Here is a 15901-nt window from a genome sequence, read left to right on the forward strand (position 1 = left end):
GGGGGAGCTTAGGCTGGTCTGGTGTAGTGGGGGAGCTTAGGCTGGTCTGGTGTAGTGGGGAACTTAGGCTGGTGTGGTGTAGTGGGGGAGCTTGGCTGGTGTGGTGTAGTGGGGGAGCTTAGGCTGGTGTGGTGATGTGGGGGAGCTTAGGCTGGCGTGGTGTAGTGGGGGAGCTTAGGCTGGTGTGGTGTAGTGGGGGAGCTTAGGCTGGTCTGGTGTAGTGGGGGAGCTTAGGCTGGTGTGGTGATGTGGGGGAGCTTAGGCTGGTGTGGTGTAGTGGGGGAGCTTAGGCTGGTGTGGTGATGTGGGGGAGCTTAGGCTGGTGTGGTGTAGTGGGGGAGCTTAGGCTGGTGTGGTGCAGTTTGTGGGGAGTACAAGTTGGTGGGGTGTGTTTTAGGGGAGCACAGGCTGGTGTGGTGTGTTGTTTAAGGCCCCATGCACACGACCGTGCCTGTAATTACAGTCCGTGATTACGGGCGCTGACGGCCGCGGAAAGCCACTCGCATTTGTGGGCCGTGCTCCCATATAAAGTATGGGAGCACGGTCTGTAAAAAGCAAAAAATACGACATGTCCCATCTTCTTCGGAGGCTTTCTACGGCACGGACACCTTCCCGTAAATATACATTCCCCTCCATGATTTCGGAGCGGTTTTCAAATTGAGTGCCGCTAAGGGTTCATTAAGACATTACGGTTGAGGTGCAGTTAAAACCGCATTAAAAAACGTATACGAAAACCACATGCGTTTTTAGCGTGATTTGGTGCGTTGTTTAATGTGGTTGTGTTTTTTTTTTTTTTTTTTTACAGCAACCACATAACAAACCTAACCAAATCGCGGTAAAAGATGCATGTGGTTTTTCTAATGCAGTTTTCTGACTATGATATGCAGTGCAGCAGGCAGTACGTTAAGCAGTGTCCTGGGCATGCTGACTGCCGCACCGCTTACCATGCTGCCTGCCACACCGCTTACCATGCTGCCTGCCACAGCGCTTGCCATGCTGTCTATTACACTGCTTACCATGCTGTCTATTACACTGCTTACCATGCTGTCTATTACACTGCTTACCATGCTGTCTATTACACTGCTTACCATGCTGTCTATTACACTGCTTACCATGCTGCCTGCCACACTGCTTACCATGCCGTCTATTACACTGCTTACCATGCTGTCTATTACACTGCTTACCATGCTGCCTGCCACACTGCTTACCATGCTGTCTATTACACTGCTTACCATGCTGCCTGCCACACTGCTTACCATGCCGTCTATTACACTGCTTACCATGCTGTCTATTACACCGCTTACCATTCTGCCTGCCACAGCGCTTACCATGCTGTCTATTACACTGCTTACCATTCTGTCTATTACACTGCTTACCATGCCGTCTATTACACTGCTTACCATCCCGTCTATTACACTGCTTACCATGCTATCTATTACACTGCTTACCATGATGTCTATTACACTGCTTACCATGCCGTCTATTACACTGCTTACCATGCCGTCTATTACACTGCTTACCATGCCGTCTATTACACTGCTTACCATGCTGTCTATTACACTGCTTACCATGCTGTCTATTACACTGCTTACCATGCCGTCTATTACACTGCTTACCATGCCGTCTATTACACTGCTTACCATGCCGTCTATTACACTGCTTACCATGCCGTCTATTACACTGCTTACCATGCCGTCTATTACACCGCTTACCATGCCGTCTATTACACTGCTTACCATGCTATCTATTACACTGCTTACCATGCTATCTATTACACTGCTTACCATGCTGTCTATTACACTGCTTACCATGCTGTCTATTACACTGCTTACCATGCTGTCTATTACACTGCTTACCATGCCGTCTATTACACTGCTTACCATGCTGTCTATTACACTGCTTACCATGCCGTCTATTACACTGCTTACCATGCTGTCTATTACACTGCTTACCATGCTGTCTATTACACTGCTTACCATGCTGTCTATTACACTGCTTACCATGCTGTCTATTACACTGCTTACCATGCTGTCTATTACACTGCTTACCATGCCGTCTATTACACTGCTTACCATGCGGTCTATTACACTGCTTACCATGCTGTCTATTACACTGCTTACCATGCTGTCTATTACACTGCTTACCATGATGTCTATTACACTGCTTACCATGCTGTCTATTACACTGCTTACCATGCTGTCTATTACACTGCTTACCATGCTGTCTATTACACTGCTTACCATGCCGTCTATTACACTGCTTACCATGCTGTCTATTACACTGCTTACCATGCTGTCTATTACACTGCTTACCATGCGGTCTATTACACTGCTTACCATGCTGTCTATTACACTGCTTACCATGCTGTCTATTACACTGCTTACCATGATGTCTATTACACTGCTTACCATGCTGTCTATTACACTGCTTACCATGCTGTCTATTACACTGCTTACCATGCTGTCTATTACACTGCTTACCATGCTGTCTATTACACTGCTTACCATGCTGTCTATTACACTGCTTACCATGCCGTCTATTACACTGCTTACCATGCGGTCTATTACACTGCTTACCATGCTGTCTATTACACTGCTTACCATGCTGTCTATTACACTGCTTACCATGATGTCTATTACACTGCTTACCATGCTGTCTATTACACTGCTTACCATGCTGTCTATTACACTGCTTACCATGCTGTCTATTACACTGCTTACCATGCCGTCTATTACACTGCTTACCATGCTGTCTATTACACTGCTTACCATGCTGTCTATTACACTGCTTACCATGCGGTCTATTACACTGCTTACCATGCTGTCTATTACACTGCTTACCATGCTGTCTATTACACTGCTTACCATGCGGTCTATTACACTGCTTACCATCCCGTCTATTACACTGCTTACCATGCTGTCTATTACACTGCTTACCATGCTGTCTATTACACTTCTTACCATGCTGTCTATTACACTGCTTACCATGCCGTCTATTACACTGCTTACCATGCTGTCTATTACACTGCTTACCATGCTGTCTATTACACTGCTTACCATGCGGTCTATTACACTGCTTACCATGCTGTCTATTACACCGCTTACCATGCTGTCTATTACACCGCTTACCATGCTGTCTATTACGTTGCTTACCATACTGTCTATTACACTGCTTACCATGCCGTCTATTACACTGCTTACCATGCTGTCTATTACACTGCTTACCATGCTGTCTATTACACTGCTTACCATGCGGTCTATTACACTGCTTACCATGCTGTCTATTACACTGCTTACCATGCTGTCTATTACACTGCTTACCATGCGGTCTATTACACTGCTTACCATCCCGTCTATTACACCGCTTACCATGCTGTCTATTACACCGCTTACCATGCTGTCTATTACACCGCTTACCATGCTGTCTATTACACCGCTTACCATGCTGTCTATTACACTGCTTACCATGCTGTCTATTACACTGCTTACCATGCTGTCTATTACACTTCTTACCATGCTGTCTATTACACTGCTTACCATGCTGTCTATTACACCGCTTACCATGCTGTCTATTACACTGCTTACCATGCTGTCTATTACACTGCTTACCATGCTGTCTATTACACTTCTTACCATGCTGTCTATTACACTGCTTACCATGCTGTCTATTACACTGCTTACCATGCTGTCTATTACACTGCTTACCATGCTGTCTATTACACTGCTTACCATGCTGTCTATTACACTGCTTACCATGCTGTCTATTACACTGCTTACCATGCTGTCTATTACACTGCTTACCATGCTGTCTATTACACTGCTTACCATGCTGTCTATTACACCGCTTACCATGCTGTCTATTACACTGCTTACCATGCCGTCTATTACACTGCTTACCATGCTGTCTATTACACTGCTTACCATGCTGTCTATTACACTGCTTACCATGCTGTCTATTACACTGCTTACCATGCTGTCTATTACACTGCTTACCATGCTGTCTATTACACTGCTTACCATGCTGACTATCACACTGCTTACCATGCGGTCTATCACACTGCTTACCATGCGGTCTATTACGTTGCTTACCATGCTGACTATCACACTGCTTACCATGCTGTCTATTACACTGCTTACCATGCTGTCTATTACACTGCTTACCATGCTGTCTATTACACTGCTTACCATGCTGTCTATTACACCGCTTACCATGATGTCTATTACACTGCTTACCATGCTGTCTATTACACTGCTTACCATTATGTCTATTACACCGCTTACCATGCTGTCTATTACATTGCTTACCATGCTGTCTATTACGTTGCTTACCTTTCTGTCTCTCACATTGTCTACCTGACACACTTTTGCTGGTCCTTTCATATTATCATCCTCATTGCAGCGCATTGTACTGGGGAATAGTGTCAGCCGGCAGGTATATTGTAAGCAGCGGTGCCGTGTTTTCTATAATTCACCAGTAGATCAGGAGGAATGATTCTCCGCTCACTCGTCGGTAACATTATAGTAGGAAGAATAATGGCTGGGATGTAAATATTTATAAGTGCTGGGATCCTCCGCTCGTCTGCCAGGTTATGATGTTTCCTCTTAGTATATAATGTGAGGAGTGTCCCCTCCGTCAGCACCTCCTGTATCACGACACGTCCCGACCACATCATTCTTCATCTCACCCTGTCACAACCAACAATTGTGAAATAGTGATGGTTTTATTGTGTGAGGTTTACCTTTATGGATCTCCATAGATCACGTCCACAGATGCCGCGTTGTACTGATGATGGTCTCAGGGTTTATATTCTATCATGGATTCATCTTGTCCAATATTCACATTTTTTCGGTGTCCTCCCAAAATTTCAATTCTTGCATCACCCTCTATATCTGAGGGGACTTGGTATCGGTGTTCTTCAGCTTCTAGGTTCACAAACAGAATGCCAGAGCTACAGTGAAGACTGACACCATGTATATCAGAGTATGAGAGGGAGCAGGGTGATGTAATATAACAGTGACATGTATATAAGTTTATGGAAGGATGGGTGATAATCCCTATGAACAGTGTAATGACATATCAGGGAAAAAGACCAAACTCACTGATACACGGGCAGGTTAAATACTAATTCACAGCAGGATGGAGACAAGCCGCTATTCACATGGTCAAATCACAATTTCCTAGAAAAAAAACATGGCACAACTGATCACGTGAGTATTGTTGGCACTTTCGGGGGTGGACGGGGGTCAGCAGTGGCACTCTGACCGGTCTGTGACTACGCGGCCCCATATACAGCGAGCTGCGATGCTCTACGTGTTCTGACATCTTTCTATCATAGTCAGAAGTAACTTTATTAGTAATTTGTGGTACAGTAGATCTTCTGTGGAATCCAACCAGACAGGCTAACCTCCCCTCTCCCGCATATCAATGAGCCTTGGGCGTCCATGACCTTGTCGCTGGTCACCAGTTGTCCTTCCTTGGAGCACTTTTGGTTGGTACTAAACACTGCATACCAGGAACACCCCACAAGACAAGGAGCACCCCACAAGACCAGGAACACCCAACAAGACAAGGAACACCCCACAAGACCGGAACACTCCACAAGACCGGGAGCACCACACAAGACCAGACCGGGAGCACCACACAAGACTGGGAACACCCCACATGACTGGGAACACCCCACATGACCGGGAACACCCCACATGACCGGGAACACCCCACAAGACCGGGAACACTCCACAAGACCGGGAACACTCCACAAGACCGGGAACACCCCACAAGACCGAGAACACCCCACATGACCGGGAACACCCCACATGACCGGGAACACTCCACAAGACCGGGAACACCCCACATGACCGGGAACACTCCACTGTGAACACCCCCACAAGATCGGGAACACTCCACAGGAACAGGAACACCCCACAAGACCGGGAGCACCGCACAAGACCGGGAACACTCCACAAGACCGGGAACACTCCACAAGACCGGGAACACTCCACAAGACCGGGAACACCCCACAAGATCGGGAACACTCCACAAGAACGGGAACACCCCACAAGAACGGGAACACCCCACAAGACCGGGAGCACCGCACAAGACCGGGAACACTCCACAAGACCGGGAACACTCCACAAGACCGGGAACACTCCACAAGACCGGGAACACCCCACAAGATCGGGAACACTCCACAAGAACGGGAACACCCCACAAGAACGGGAACACCCCACAAGACCGGGAGCACCCCACAAGACCGGGAACACAACACAAGACCGGGAGCACCACACAAGACTGGTAGCACCCCACAAGACCGGTAGCACCCCACAAGACCGGGAACACCCCACAAGACGGGGAGCACCCCACAAGACCGGGAACACCCCACAAGACCGGGAGCACCCCACAAGACCGGGAACACTCCACAAGACCGGGAACACTCCACAAGACCGGGAACACCCCACAAGATCGGGAACACTCCACAAGAACGGGAACACCCCACAAGAACGGGAACACCCCACAAGACCGGGAGCACCCCACAAGACCGGGAACACAACACAAGACCGGGAGCACCACACAAGACTGGTAGCACCCCACAAGACCGGTAGCACCCCACAAGACCGGGAACACCCCACAAGACCGGGAGCACCCCACAAGACCGGGAACACCCCACAAGACCGGGAGCACCCCACAAGATCGGGAACTCCCCACAAGACTGGGAACTCCCCACAAGACCGGGAACACCCCACAAGACCGGGAACACCCCACAAGACCGGACATTCTTTAGATGATCTGACACATCACAATTTGGCGCTTGTCACAGTCTCTCGGATACTTACACTTGCCTATTTTTCCTGCTTCCGACACATCAACTTGAAGAATTGACTGATCACTTTCTGCCTAATATACCCCCTAATATCCCCCCAATATACCCCCCCTAATATATCCCATTAGTATATGCCCCTAATATATCCCCCCTGCCCTTGTCATGCGCTGTTGTAAGCAGATATTGTTATTCACTTCACCTGTCGCTGGTTTTGGACTGGGTTCTCACGTTGCGTTTTTTTTTTCGCTTCAAAACCACTCCATATTTATGCCAAATTGTGCGTTTTGCTGCGGTTCGTGGCAAATTTTTTTTATTTTGTCTGCGACATGTGAAGCCGGCCGGTTTGTTATGGCTGATCGGTGTATATATAATTATATATATATGAGAAGTTCTAGGGAATATATATATAACCTTCACCTTTACTTGAATTACTGGATGTCGTGTTTGCATTTATCTCTAGATCTTGTGGAGACTTTGATGTTTCCTGCAGAAATGAGCAATTCTTGAGTTCTAGCGATGCTGATGTGAGTTTTTCTTGAGATGGCAGCGGCCCGGAGCATGAGGACAGCCTTAAAGCTCTGGTATAGCATTAATTTGAAGATAGTTACGACCTACAGAGCTACGGGCCTATTAAATGGCCTCTCCTAGTCAGGTCAGACGAGAGCTTGAGAGAGTAATGAATGTGCACGGGGTAACATGTGCGGGAGCCTCGTCATTATTCTGTACTCGCCAACCTGAACCACCTTCTAGCACCTGGATCGAGGAACGTGACGTTCTCTGGCCTGGCTCTCAAATGTCACTTATACTCGGTCTATTCACAGGACATTTGGGACATACAGTTGTGAAAGAGGTTTTTTTTTAGTGGGTCTTTCAACTGCACAAATGGCTTTAAATTAGGGCATAAAGTAGGTGGTTTATGGTAAACAACCCCGTGGGTGCTATACACCAGCTGAATGGTGCCCGATATCCGAATGTGCTCTTTATGTATGTTAATGGTGCCAATCAGGCCAAGAGGCGCAATGTGGTCACATCCACAGCTTCTTTATTCCAGAAGTGTCATGGAGGCGGTAACGTCTGAGAGACTCTGTGATTTACCAAGCGCAAGGCGACAAAATTCAGGCTAAAAATTGTAACAAAAAAGTGGCATTTGTGGCATGCGCCAAATTTATTATGAACTTTAGACGCTTTTACGACACGCTTGACCGTTTTTAAAGTGTCTCGAAAAGGGGGAGCGGCTAAGCGGAGTCGCAAAATTAGTTGTTTCCAGACGTCATGTGTTCGTTTAAAGAAGTGGGTGAGGAGCACACTATGGTGGTAAAAGGGTGTACTTTCTTTTGGCTTTGACTGTATATAATATAATGTACACGACATGGCATGACCTGATACTTTACAAATGAATGTACATTGAAGGGCATTTCCCCCTAAAACAAAAATTTCCCAGTAAATATCAGTTCTCCAGTCGTTCTCTCGTCATGTTGGTAAAAATTCTGTTCAGCTGTAACACATTTTCATCTGTTTCTAGGAAAGCTGGGTGATATGAAGAAATTAGCGTTTAATAAGAAAAACCACGTGCCACAATTGTGCCTCTGGCGAGGGGTGCAGCAAACCTGCGAGCGGATGTAAACTACACAGCGGCGCGTTATCCACATCTGCTCATGCACCGTGTCTTCGGGCCGCTCGTACAGCGAGAGCCAATAGACGATGTTCATTTGTTGCCGCTTGGAGAACGCCCGGGGGCGTAATCAGCGCTCATAATATCATTACGTGTATTCTTATTATATACTCAATTCTGCACTAATAAAAACCAAAATAGCCAACTCTTAATGGTAACTACGCCTGGTTATGCAGTGATGCACGGTGGAGTATCCGACATGGCGGAAAAAAATTCTAATATTTGTGTCTAAAGTCTTTTTCTCATTGTCATTTAATATCTGTACAAATATTTGACTAAAGGCAAAACCCCCGGTTATACTGATAGACTGCGTTCTGTTTAGTGCAGGGCCTGAGGGCACGATTCGGGTCCAAAGAGGAAAGTCGTTCACTGTCCTTTCCGGCCTTTCACTAGACACAACGCACAGCATCGGTTTTATCAAGACTGTTCCTTTAAATGATTTAATATTATTTTGCATCTTAGTTATGTCTCAATTCTTTGTGTTCTTGTGCAGGACGTCGTCCCTCAGATGGAACACGGGCACCAAAGAAAGAATGCTGATAAAAGTGACAGACCGGGAGCCCAGCTTCCTCATGCACCAGGGGAACGGCTATACTACCGACAACTCGCAAGGCACCCGCACCCGCCGGCCGTCAGGAGGACAGCCGTCGCCCATCATGCAGACGTTCTCAGTCGATACCGACAACTCGGTCTTTTTTCCGGAGAGAAAGCAGTCACCGTATTTGAAACGAGCAGATCTTGTTGGTTCTTGTTCCCCGTTACTCGGACGCGGGGAATCATTCTGCACCTTACAATCCCAACACAGGAAGCATTCTAATGAGTCCCAGCCGTCTTCTCCTCGCTACGCCTACGAGCCCCCGCTATACGAGGAGCCTCCCATGGAGTATCAGGCTCCCATCTATGATGAACCACCCATGGAGATGCAGTATGATGCCAGTGGAAACTACAGAGCAATGTCCCCTCAAAAATCCCCTATTCGCAAACCACATACCTTTCTCCAATCTCCCAAACAAGCCTCCAACTCTCCATACCAACAGCTTGTGTTGACCAAACAGAAATGCTCCGACAGATTCATGAGTCTGGATTACAGTCCTGCTGGAAAGGAATATGTCCGGCAATTAGTATATGTCGAGCAGTCTGGTTCCAGCCCAAAGATGAAAACCGGTTTACGGCATAAGTACACGCCGAACACGATAGGGGGGTCATACTCATTGCAACACAATCCTCCGTATATGAGGGACCAGCGTCTTGAGGTTAAATCTGGAGACTACAGTAGTATGGAGGGCTCGGATTTACGACAAGGTCAGCAACCACAACAGTTCCACTCAGAAGACTCCATGTCTTGGTCTAGTCAACAGGACACCATGTCCTCTACAAGTTATTCCCCCAACACGAGGAAAAGGAAAAGCAGAAAACCTTCGTTGTCTCTAGAACCTAACCCAACTCCATCTGAAGGGTCCTCTGATAGAGAGGGGCACAACGAGCAGGGCGTGATTGAAGAAAGGCCTTCATCCATGCCTAACCGACCGCTGATGAGTCGAACCGAAAGCCGGTCATCGGAGGCAGACATGCATCGTAACTCCACCGAAACGTTCATGGCACAGGCCCGGCTTGCCTGGGAGGCCCAGCAGGCCCACTTCCACATGAAACAAAGGAGTAGTTGGGATTCTCAGAAGGATGGCTCTGGCTATGAGAGTGATGGAGCAGTGCCTTTACCTATGCCTGGTCCTGTTGTTAGGGCTTTCAGTGAGGATGAAGCACTCGCACAGCAAGACAGCAAACACTGGAAAAGAAGCACCTTTGAAAAACTTGGGTTTCCACAAATACTACTGGAAAAAAGTGTCTCCGTTCAGACTAATTTGGCTTCTCCAGAGCCGTATTTACACCCCTCTCAGGTAAAGTACTGGATCAGTTTTTTTTACATATTGAGAAAGGTCTGTAGGGCTGGACCCTCTTAGAATAGTTCTGGGTTCATTGTAACACTAAAACTGTCCCCACTAAAATGAAAAAAAAAACAAACCAAAAACATTTAATGTGTATGGGAAGTACTCTCAAAATTGACGAGTTTTTTAACATTATTTCATACTGCAAAGTCTCTACAGCAGCTACATGACTCAATCTGTGTCCGGACTGTGAATGACGCAGCTCTCCCTTCCCTCTCCCTCAGTAAGAAGTCCCAGTATGATTTCGGACACAGCTGCTTATATATAGAGGCTGCCTCTGAAGCTGAAGAAACTCCTCTGACTTTAGGCTAGATTGACACCCAGCTTGTGCCCCAAGTCTCATGCACCACATAGTGTCTAAAAGTGGTGTGAATAGAGCCCTAACTGGGAGATATCCAGTTGTGCAACTCTTAGTGAATAAAGTTCATGTTTTCTTCTCTTGAGTCACATTTCCATAGAATAAATAGAGAAAGTCGCACGTCAGTTGTGCAGCGGCTTCTCCCGCAGTCTCTTCTGTTGGAGTTCAGCCGTTACGTGACGTACGTCATCGATACGCTGCAGCGACACTGCGACTTAGCGCCAGAGATGCGTTTCAATTACGTGACCCAGAACATTCCTGCGAGTGCAAATTTTACTTGACGTCAAAAGTTTTATGAGAGGGAAACTTGTGATTTCTATTAACAGGAGGCCGGGCGTCCAATCTATGAAAAGTGAATGTTTCCATCTTTGTAGAAAGCGAAGTGCCCTCTCTCTATCCCAGTAATGAATTCTATCCATTTACTTCTAAGATAGGAAAGTCATTCAATATAAATCCTTTATTGTTTGTCTTTCATGCTCCATCACTTATGCACCAAAGCAACAGGGCAAGGTGGAAGAATTAGCATAACTTGTAGGAATTTTCTAGAATAATTTGTCTATTGTAACACTGCCCTCCCTTGTTATAGCGGCCAAACTGTCAGGAAAATAATGGAATCAAATCCTAATAGTATATATGATGCTGTAATACCACAAACGTCCTCACTAAGCTGAAAGAAATTCCTGATATTATCATCACTGGTGCAGGAATGGCTCCTAAGTCACACAGTAAAAGAAAATATAATTATACGTAAGATAAAGTAGGACATGGGGGGAATTGGTAGTCTGAAAGCGTCCCTAGAGACTGCACTGATGACGCATATTAAGGCCAAACTCACACGGCAGTAAAAAAGATCGGATGAGAAAACCGGAACAAACTCTCCGTCTTTCATACATTTTCATTCATTTCCTGACCATCTGACCATTTTTATAGGCCGTTTGTTATTTCTTTGCCATCCATTTTTCATGTCCGTTAAAAAAAAACGAGGAATTTCATGTCAAACGCTGCAGATAGTGCTGCACTTCCCGTATATATAGTGCCACACACAATGCCCCTGTAGTGCCACACTGCCCTTGTAGATAGTAGCACACACTGCCCCCTGTAGATAGTTCCACACATAGTGCCCATGTAGATAGTGCCACACTGCCCCCTGTAGATAGTAGCACACACTGCCCCCTGTAGATAGTAGCACACACTGCCCCCTGTAGATAGTAGCACAGACTGCCCCCCGTAGATAGTTCCACACATAGTGCCCATGTAGATAGTTCCACACTGCCCCCTGTAGATAGTTCCACACATAGTGCCCATGTATATAGTGCCACACTGCCCCCTGTAGATAGTAGCAAAGACTGCCCCCCGTAGATAGTGCCACACATAGTGCCCATGTATATAGTGCCACACTGCCCCCTGTAGATAGTAGCACACACTGCCCCCCGTAGATAGTTCCACACAGAGTGCCCATGTATATAGTGCCACACTGCCCCCTATAGATAGTAGCACAGACTGCCCCCCGTAGATAGTTCCACACATAGTGCCCATGTATATAGTGCCACACTGCCCCCTATAGATAGTAGCACAGACTGCCCCCCGTAGATAGTTCCACACATAGTGCCCATGTAGATAGTAGCACAGACTGCCCCCTGTAGATAGTAGCACAGACTGCCCCCTGTAGATAGTTCCACACATAGTGCCCATGTAGATAGTGCCACACTGCCCCCTGTAGATAGTAGCACAGACTGCCCCCCGTAGATAGTTCCACACATAGTGCCCATGTAGATAGTGCCACACTGCCCCCCGTAGATAGTTCCACACATAGTGCCCATGTAGATAGTGCCACACTGCCCCCCATAGATAGTTCCACACATAGTGCCCATGTATATAGTGCCACACTGCCCCCTGTAGATAGTAGCACACACTGCCCCCCGTAGATAGTTCCACACATAGTGCCCATGTAGATAGTGCCACACTGCCCCCTGTAGATAGTAGCACACACTGCCCCCCGTAGATAGTTCCACACATAGTGCCCATGTAGATAGTGCCACACTGCCCCCCGTAGATAGTTCCACACATAGTGCCCATGTAGATAGTTCCACACTGCCCCCTGTAGATAGTGCCACACTGCCCCCTGTAGATAGTAGCACAGACTGCCCCCCGTAGATAGTTCCACACATAGTGCCCATGTAGATAGTGCCACACTGCCCCCTGTAGATAGTAGCACACACTGCCCCCCGTAGATAGTTCCACACATAGTGCCCATGTATATAGTGCCACACTGCCCCCTGTAGATAGTAGCACACACTGCCCCCCGTAGATAGTTCCACACATAGTGCCCATGTAGATAGTGCCACACTGCCCCCTGTAGATAGTAGCACAGACTGCCCCCCGTAGATAGTTCCACACATAGTGCCCATGTAGATAGTGCCACACTGCCCCCTGTAGGTAGTGCCACACATAGTGCCCATGTAGATAGTGCCACACTGCCCCCTGTAGATAGTAGCACACACTGCCCCCCGTAGATAGTTCCACACATAGTGCCCATGTATATAGTGCCACACTGCCCCCCATAGATAGTTCCACACATAGTGCCCATGTAGATAGTTCCACACTGCCCCCTGTAGATAGTAGCACAGACTGCCCCCCGTAGATAGTTCCACACATAGTGCCCATGTATATAGTGCCACACTGCCCCCTGTAGATAGTAGCACACACTGCCCCCCGTAGATAGTTCCACACATAGTGCCCATGTAGATAGTGCCACACTGCCCCCTGTAGATAGTAGCACACACTGCCCCCCGTAGATAGTTCCACACATAGTGCCCATGTAGATAGTGCCACACTGCCCCCTGTAGGTAGTGCCACACATAGTGCCCATGTAGATAGTGCCACACTGCCCCCTGTAGATAGTAGCACAGACTGCCCCCCGTAGATAGTTCCACACATAGTGCCCATGTAGGTAGTGCCACACTGCCCCCTGTAGGTAGTGCCACACATAGTGCCCATGTAGATAGTGCCACACTGCCCCCTGTAGATAGTAGCACACACTGCCCCCCGTAGATAGTTCCACACATAGTGCCCATGTATATAGTGCCACACTGCCCCCCATAGATAGTTCCACACATAGTGCCCATGTAGATAGTTCCACACTGCCCCCTGTAGATAGTAGCACAGACTGCCCCCCGTAGATAGTTCCACACATAGTGCCCATGTATATAGTGCCACACTGCCCCCTGTAGATAGTAGCACACACTGCCCCCTGTAGATAGTTCCACACATAGTGCCCATGTAGATAGTGCCACACTGCCCCCTGTAGGTAGTGCCACACATAGTGCCCATGTAGATAGTGCCACACTGCCCCCTGTAGATAGTAGCACACACTGCCCCCCGTAGATAGTTCCACACATAGTGCCCATGTATATAGTGCCACACTGCCCCCCATAGATAGTGCCACACATAGTGCCCATGTAGATAGTGCCACACTGCCCCCTGTAGATAGTAGCACAGACTGCCCCCCGTAGATAGTTCCACACATAGTGCCCATGTATATAGTGCCACACTGCCCCCTGTAGATAGTAGCACACACTGCCCCCCGTAGATAGTTCCACACATAGTGCCCATGTAGATAGTGCCACACTGCCCCCTGTAGATAGTAGCACACACTGCCCCCCGTAGATAGTTCCACACATAGTGCCCATGTAGATAGTGCCACACTGCCCCCTGTAGGTAGTGCCACACATAGTGCCCATGTAGATAGTGCCACACTGCCCCCTGTAGATAGTAGCACAGACTGCCCCCCGTAGATAGTTCCACACATAGTGCCCATGTAGGTAGTGCCACACTGCCCCCTGTAGGTAGTGCCACACATAGTGCCCATGTAGATAGTGCCACACTGCCCCCTGTAGATAGTAGCACACACTGCCCCCCGTAGATAGTTCCACACATAGTGCCCATGTATATAGTGCCACACTGCCCCCCATAGATAGTTCCACACATAGTGCCCATGTAGATAGTTCCACACTGCCCCCTGTAGATAGTAGCACAGACTGCCCCCCGTAGATAGTTCCACACATAGTGCCCATGTATATAGTGCCACACTGCCCCCTGTAGATAGTAGCACACACTGCCCCCTGTAGATAGTTCCACACATAGTGCCCATGTAGATAGTGCCACACTGCCCCCTGTAGGTAGTGCCACACATAGTGCCCATGTAGATAGTGCCACACTGCCCCCTGTAGATAGTAGCACACACTGCCCCCCGTAGATAGTTCCACACATAGTGCCCATGTATATAGTGCCACACTGCCCCCCATAGATAGTGCCACACATAGTGCCCATGTAGATAGTGCCACACTGCCCCCTGTAGATAGTAGCACAGACTGCCCCCCGTAGATAGTTCCACACATAGTGCCCATGTATATAGTGCCACACTGCCCCCTGTAGGTAGTGCCACACTAACCTTTCCCCGTTCCCGCGCCGTCCTCTCCTCCAGCAATGCAGGACTGTTCTCTTCTGACCAGCCCTGTTACAGTGTACCGACGAAGCCGGCGCAATGACATTCCCTTGCCACGCCAGCGCTGTTAATTCTATTTGCGCCCAAGCGACACGGATACAGTTGAGTCCCCTTGTGAAGGCCTTCCTGGGCAAGAGGAACAGCGGGGCTGTGGTCAAAGGCGTTTTTCGAGCAACTGGAAACCCGCCTGCGTGCGCCGCTGCTTGCAACGATTAGTTTTTAACGGATCCTTTGACTTGAATGGGCCGTCATAACGGCCGAAAATAGAACATGTGTTTTTTGACGGCCGGTATTCAAGGTCTGTTAAAAAAAATAATTAGCCTTGTGAGAATACACGCAAAAAAACAACGGGCATCGCGCAGTCGTGTGAATAGAGCCTGAACGTCAGCACCGTCTTCTTTTTGGAGCAGGTGTACCCCATATTTTTAAATGTATTTACACTAGAAAACAACAGTGAATACTTTGATAAATCGACTCCATTGTTTGACTTTGATGCTTGTAGGACGATGGCCGACGTGCCAATGTAATGTAAACTCGCCAGGCAATAAAAGTTCTGCAACTTTTTTTTATATACTTTTGTATTTCAGTTTTCTACGCTATCAAGATC

At 47.8% G+C, this 15901-nt stretch overlaps 1 protein-coding gene across 1 annotated transcript in view; it reads left to right on the forward strand.

The window, feature by feature from the left end:
* The window catches only part of ARHGAP39 (Rho GTPase activating protein 39), a 141656-nt gene that overhangs the window by 101423 nt on the left and 24332 nt on the right, over positions 1-15901 (forward strand). Inside the window, exon 3 of the mRNA XM_075827926.1 lies at positions 8983-10384. Coding sequence (XP_075684041.1) covers positions 8983-10384 — 1402 coding nt within the window. The remainder of the gene's footprint in view (positions 1-8982; positions 10385-15901) is intronic.

The sequence above is a fragment of the Rhinoderma darwinii genome, chromosome 5, assembly GCF_050947455.1.
Source record: "Rhinoderma darwinii isolate aRhiDar2 chromosome 5, aRhiDar2.hap1, whole genome shotgun sequence".
NCBI lineage: Eukaryota > Metazoa > Chordata > Amphibia > Anura > Rhinodermatidae > Rhinoderma > Rhinoderma darwinii.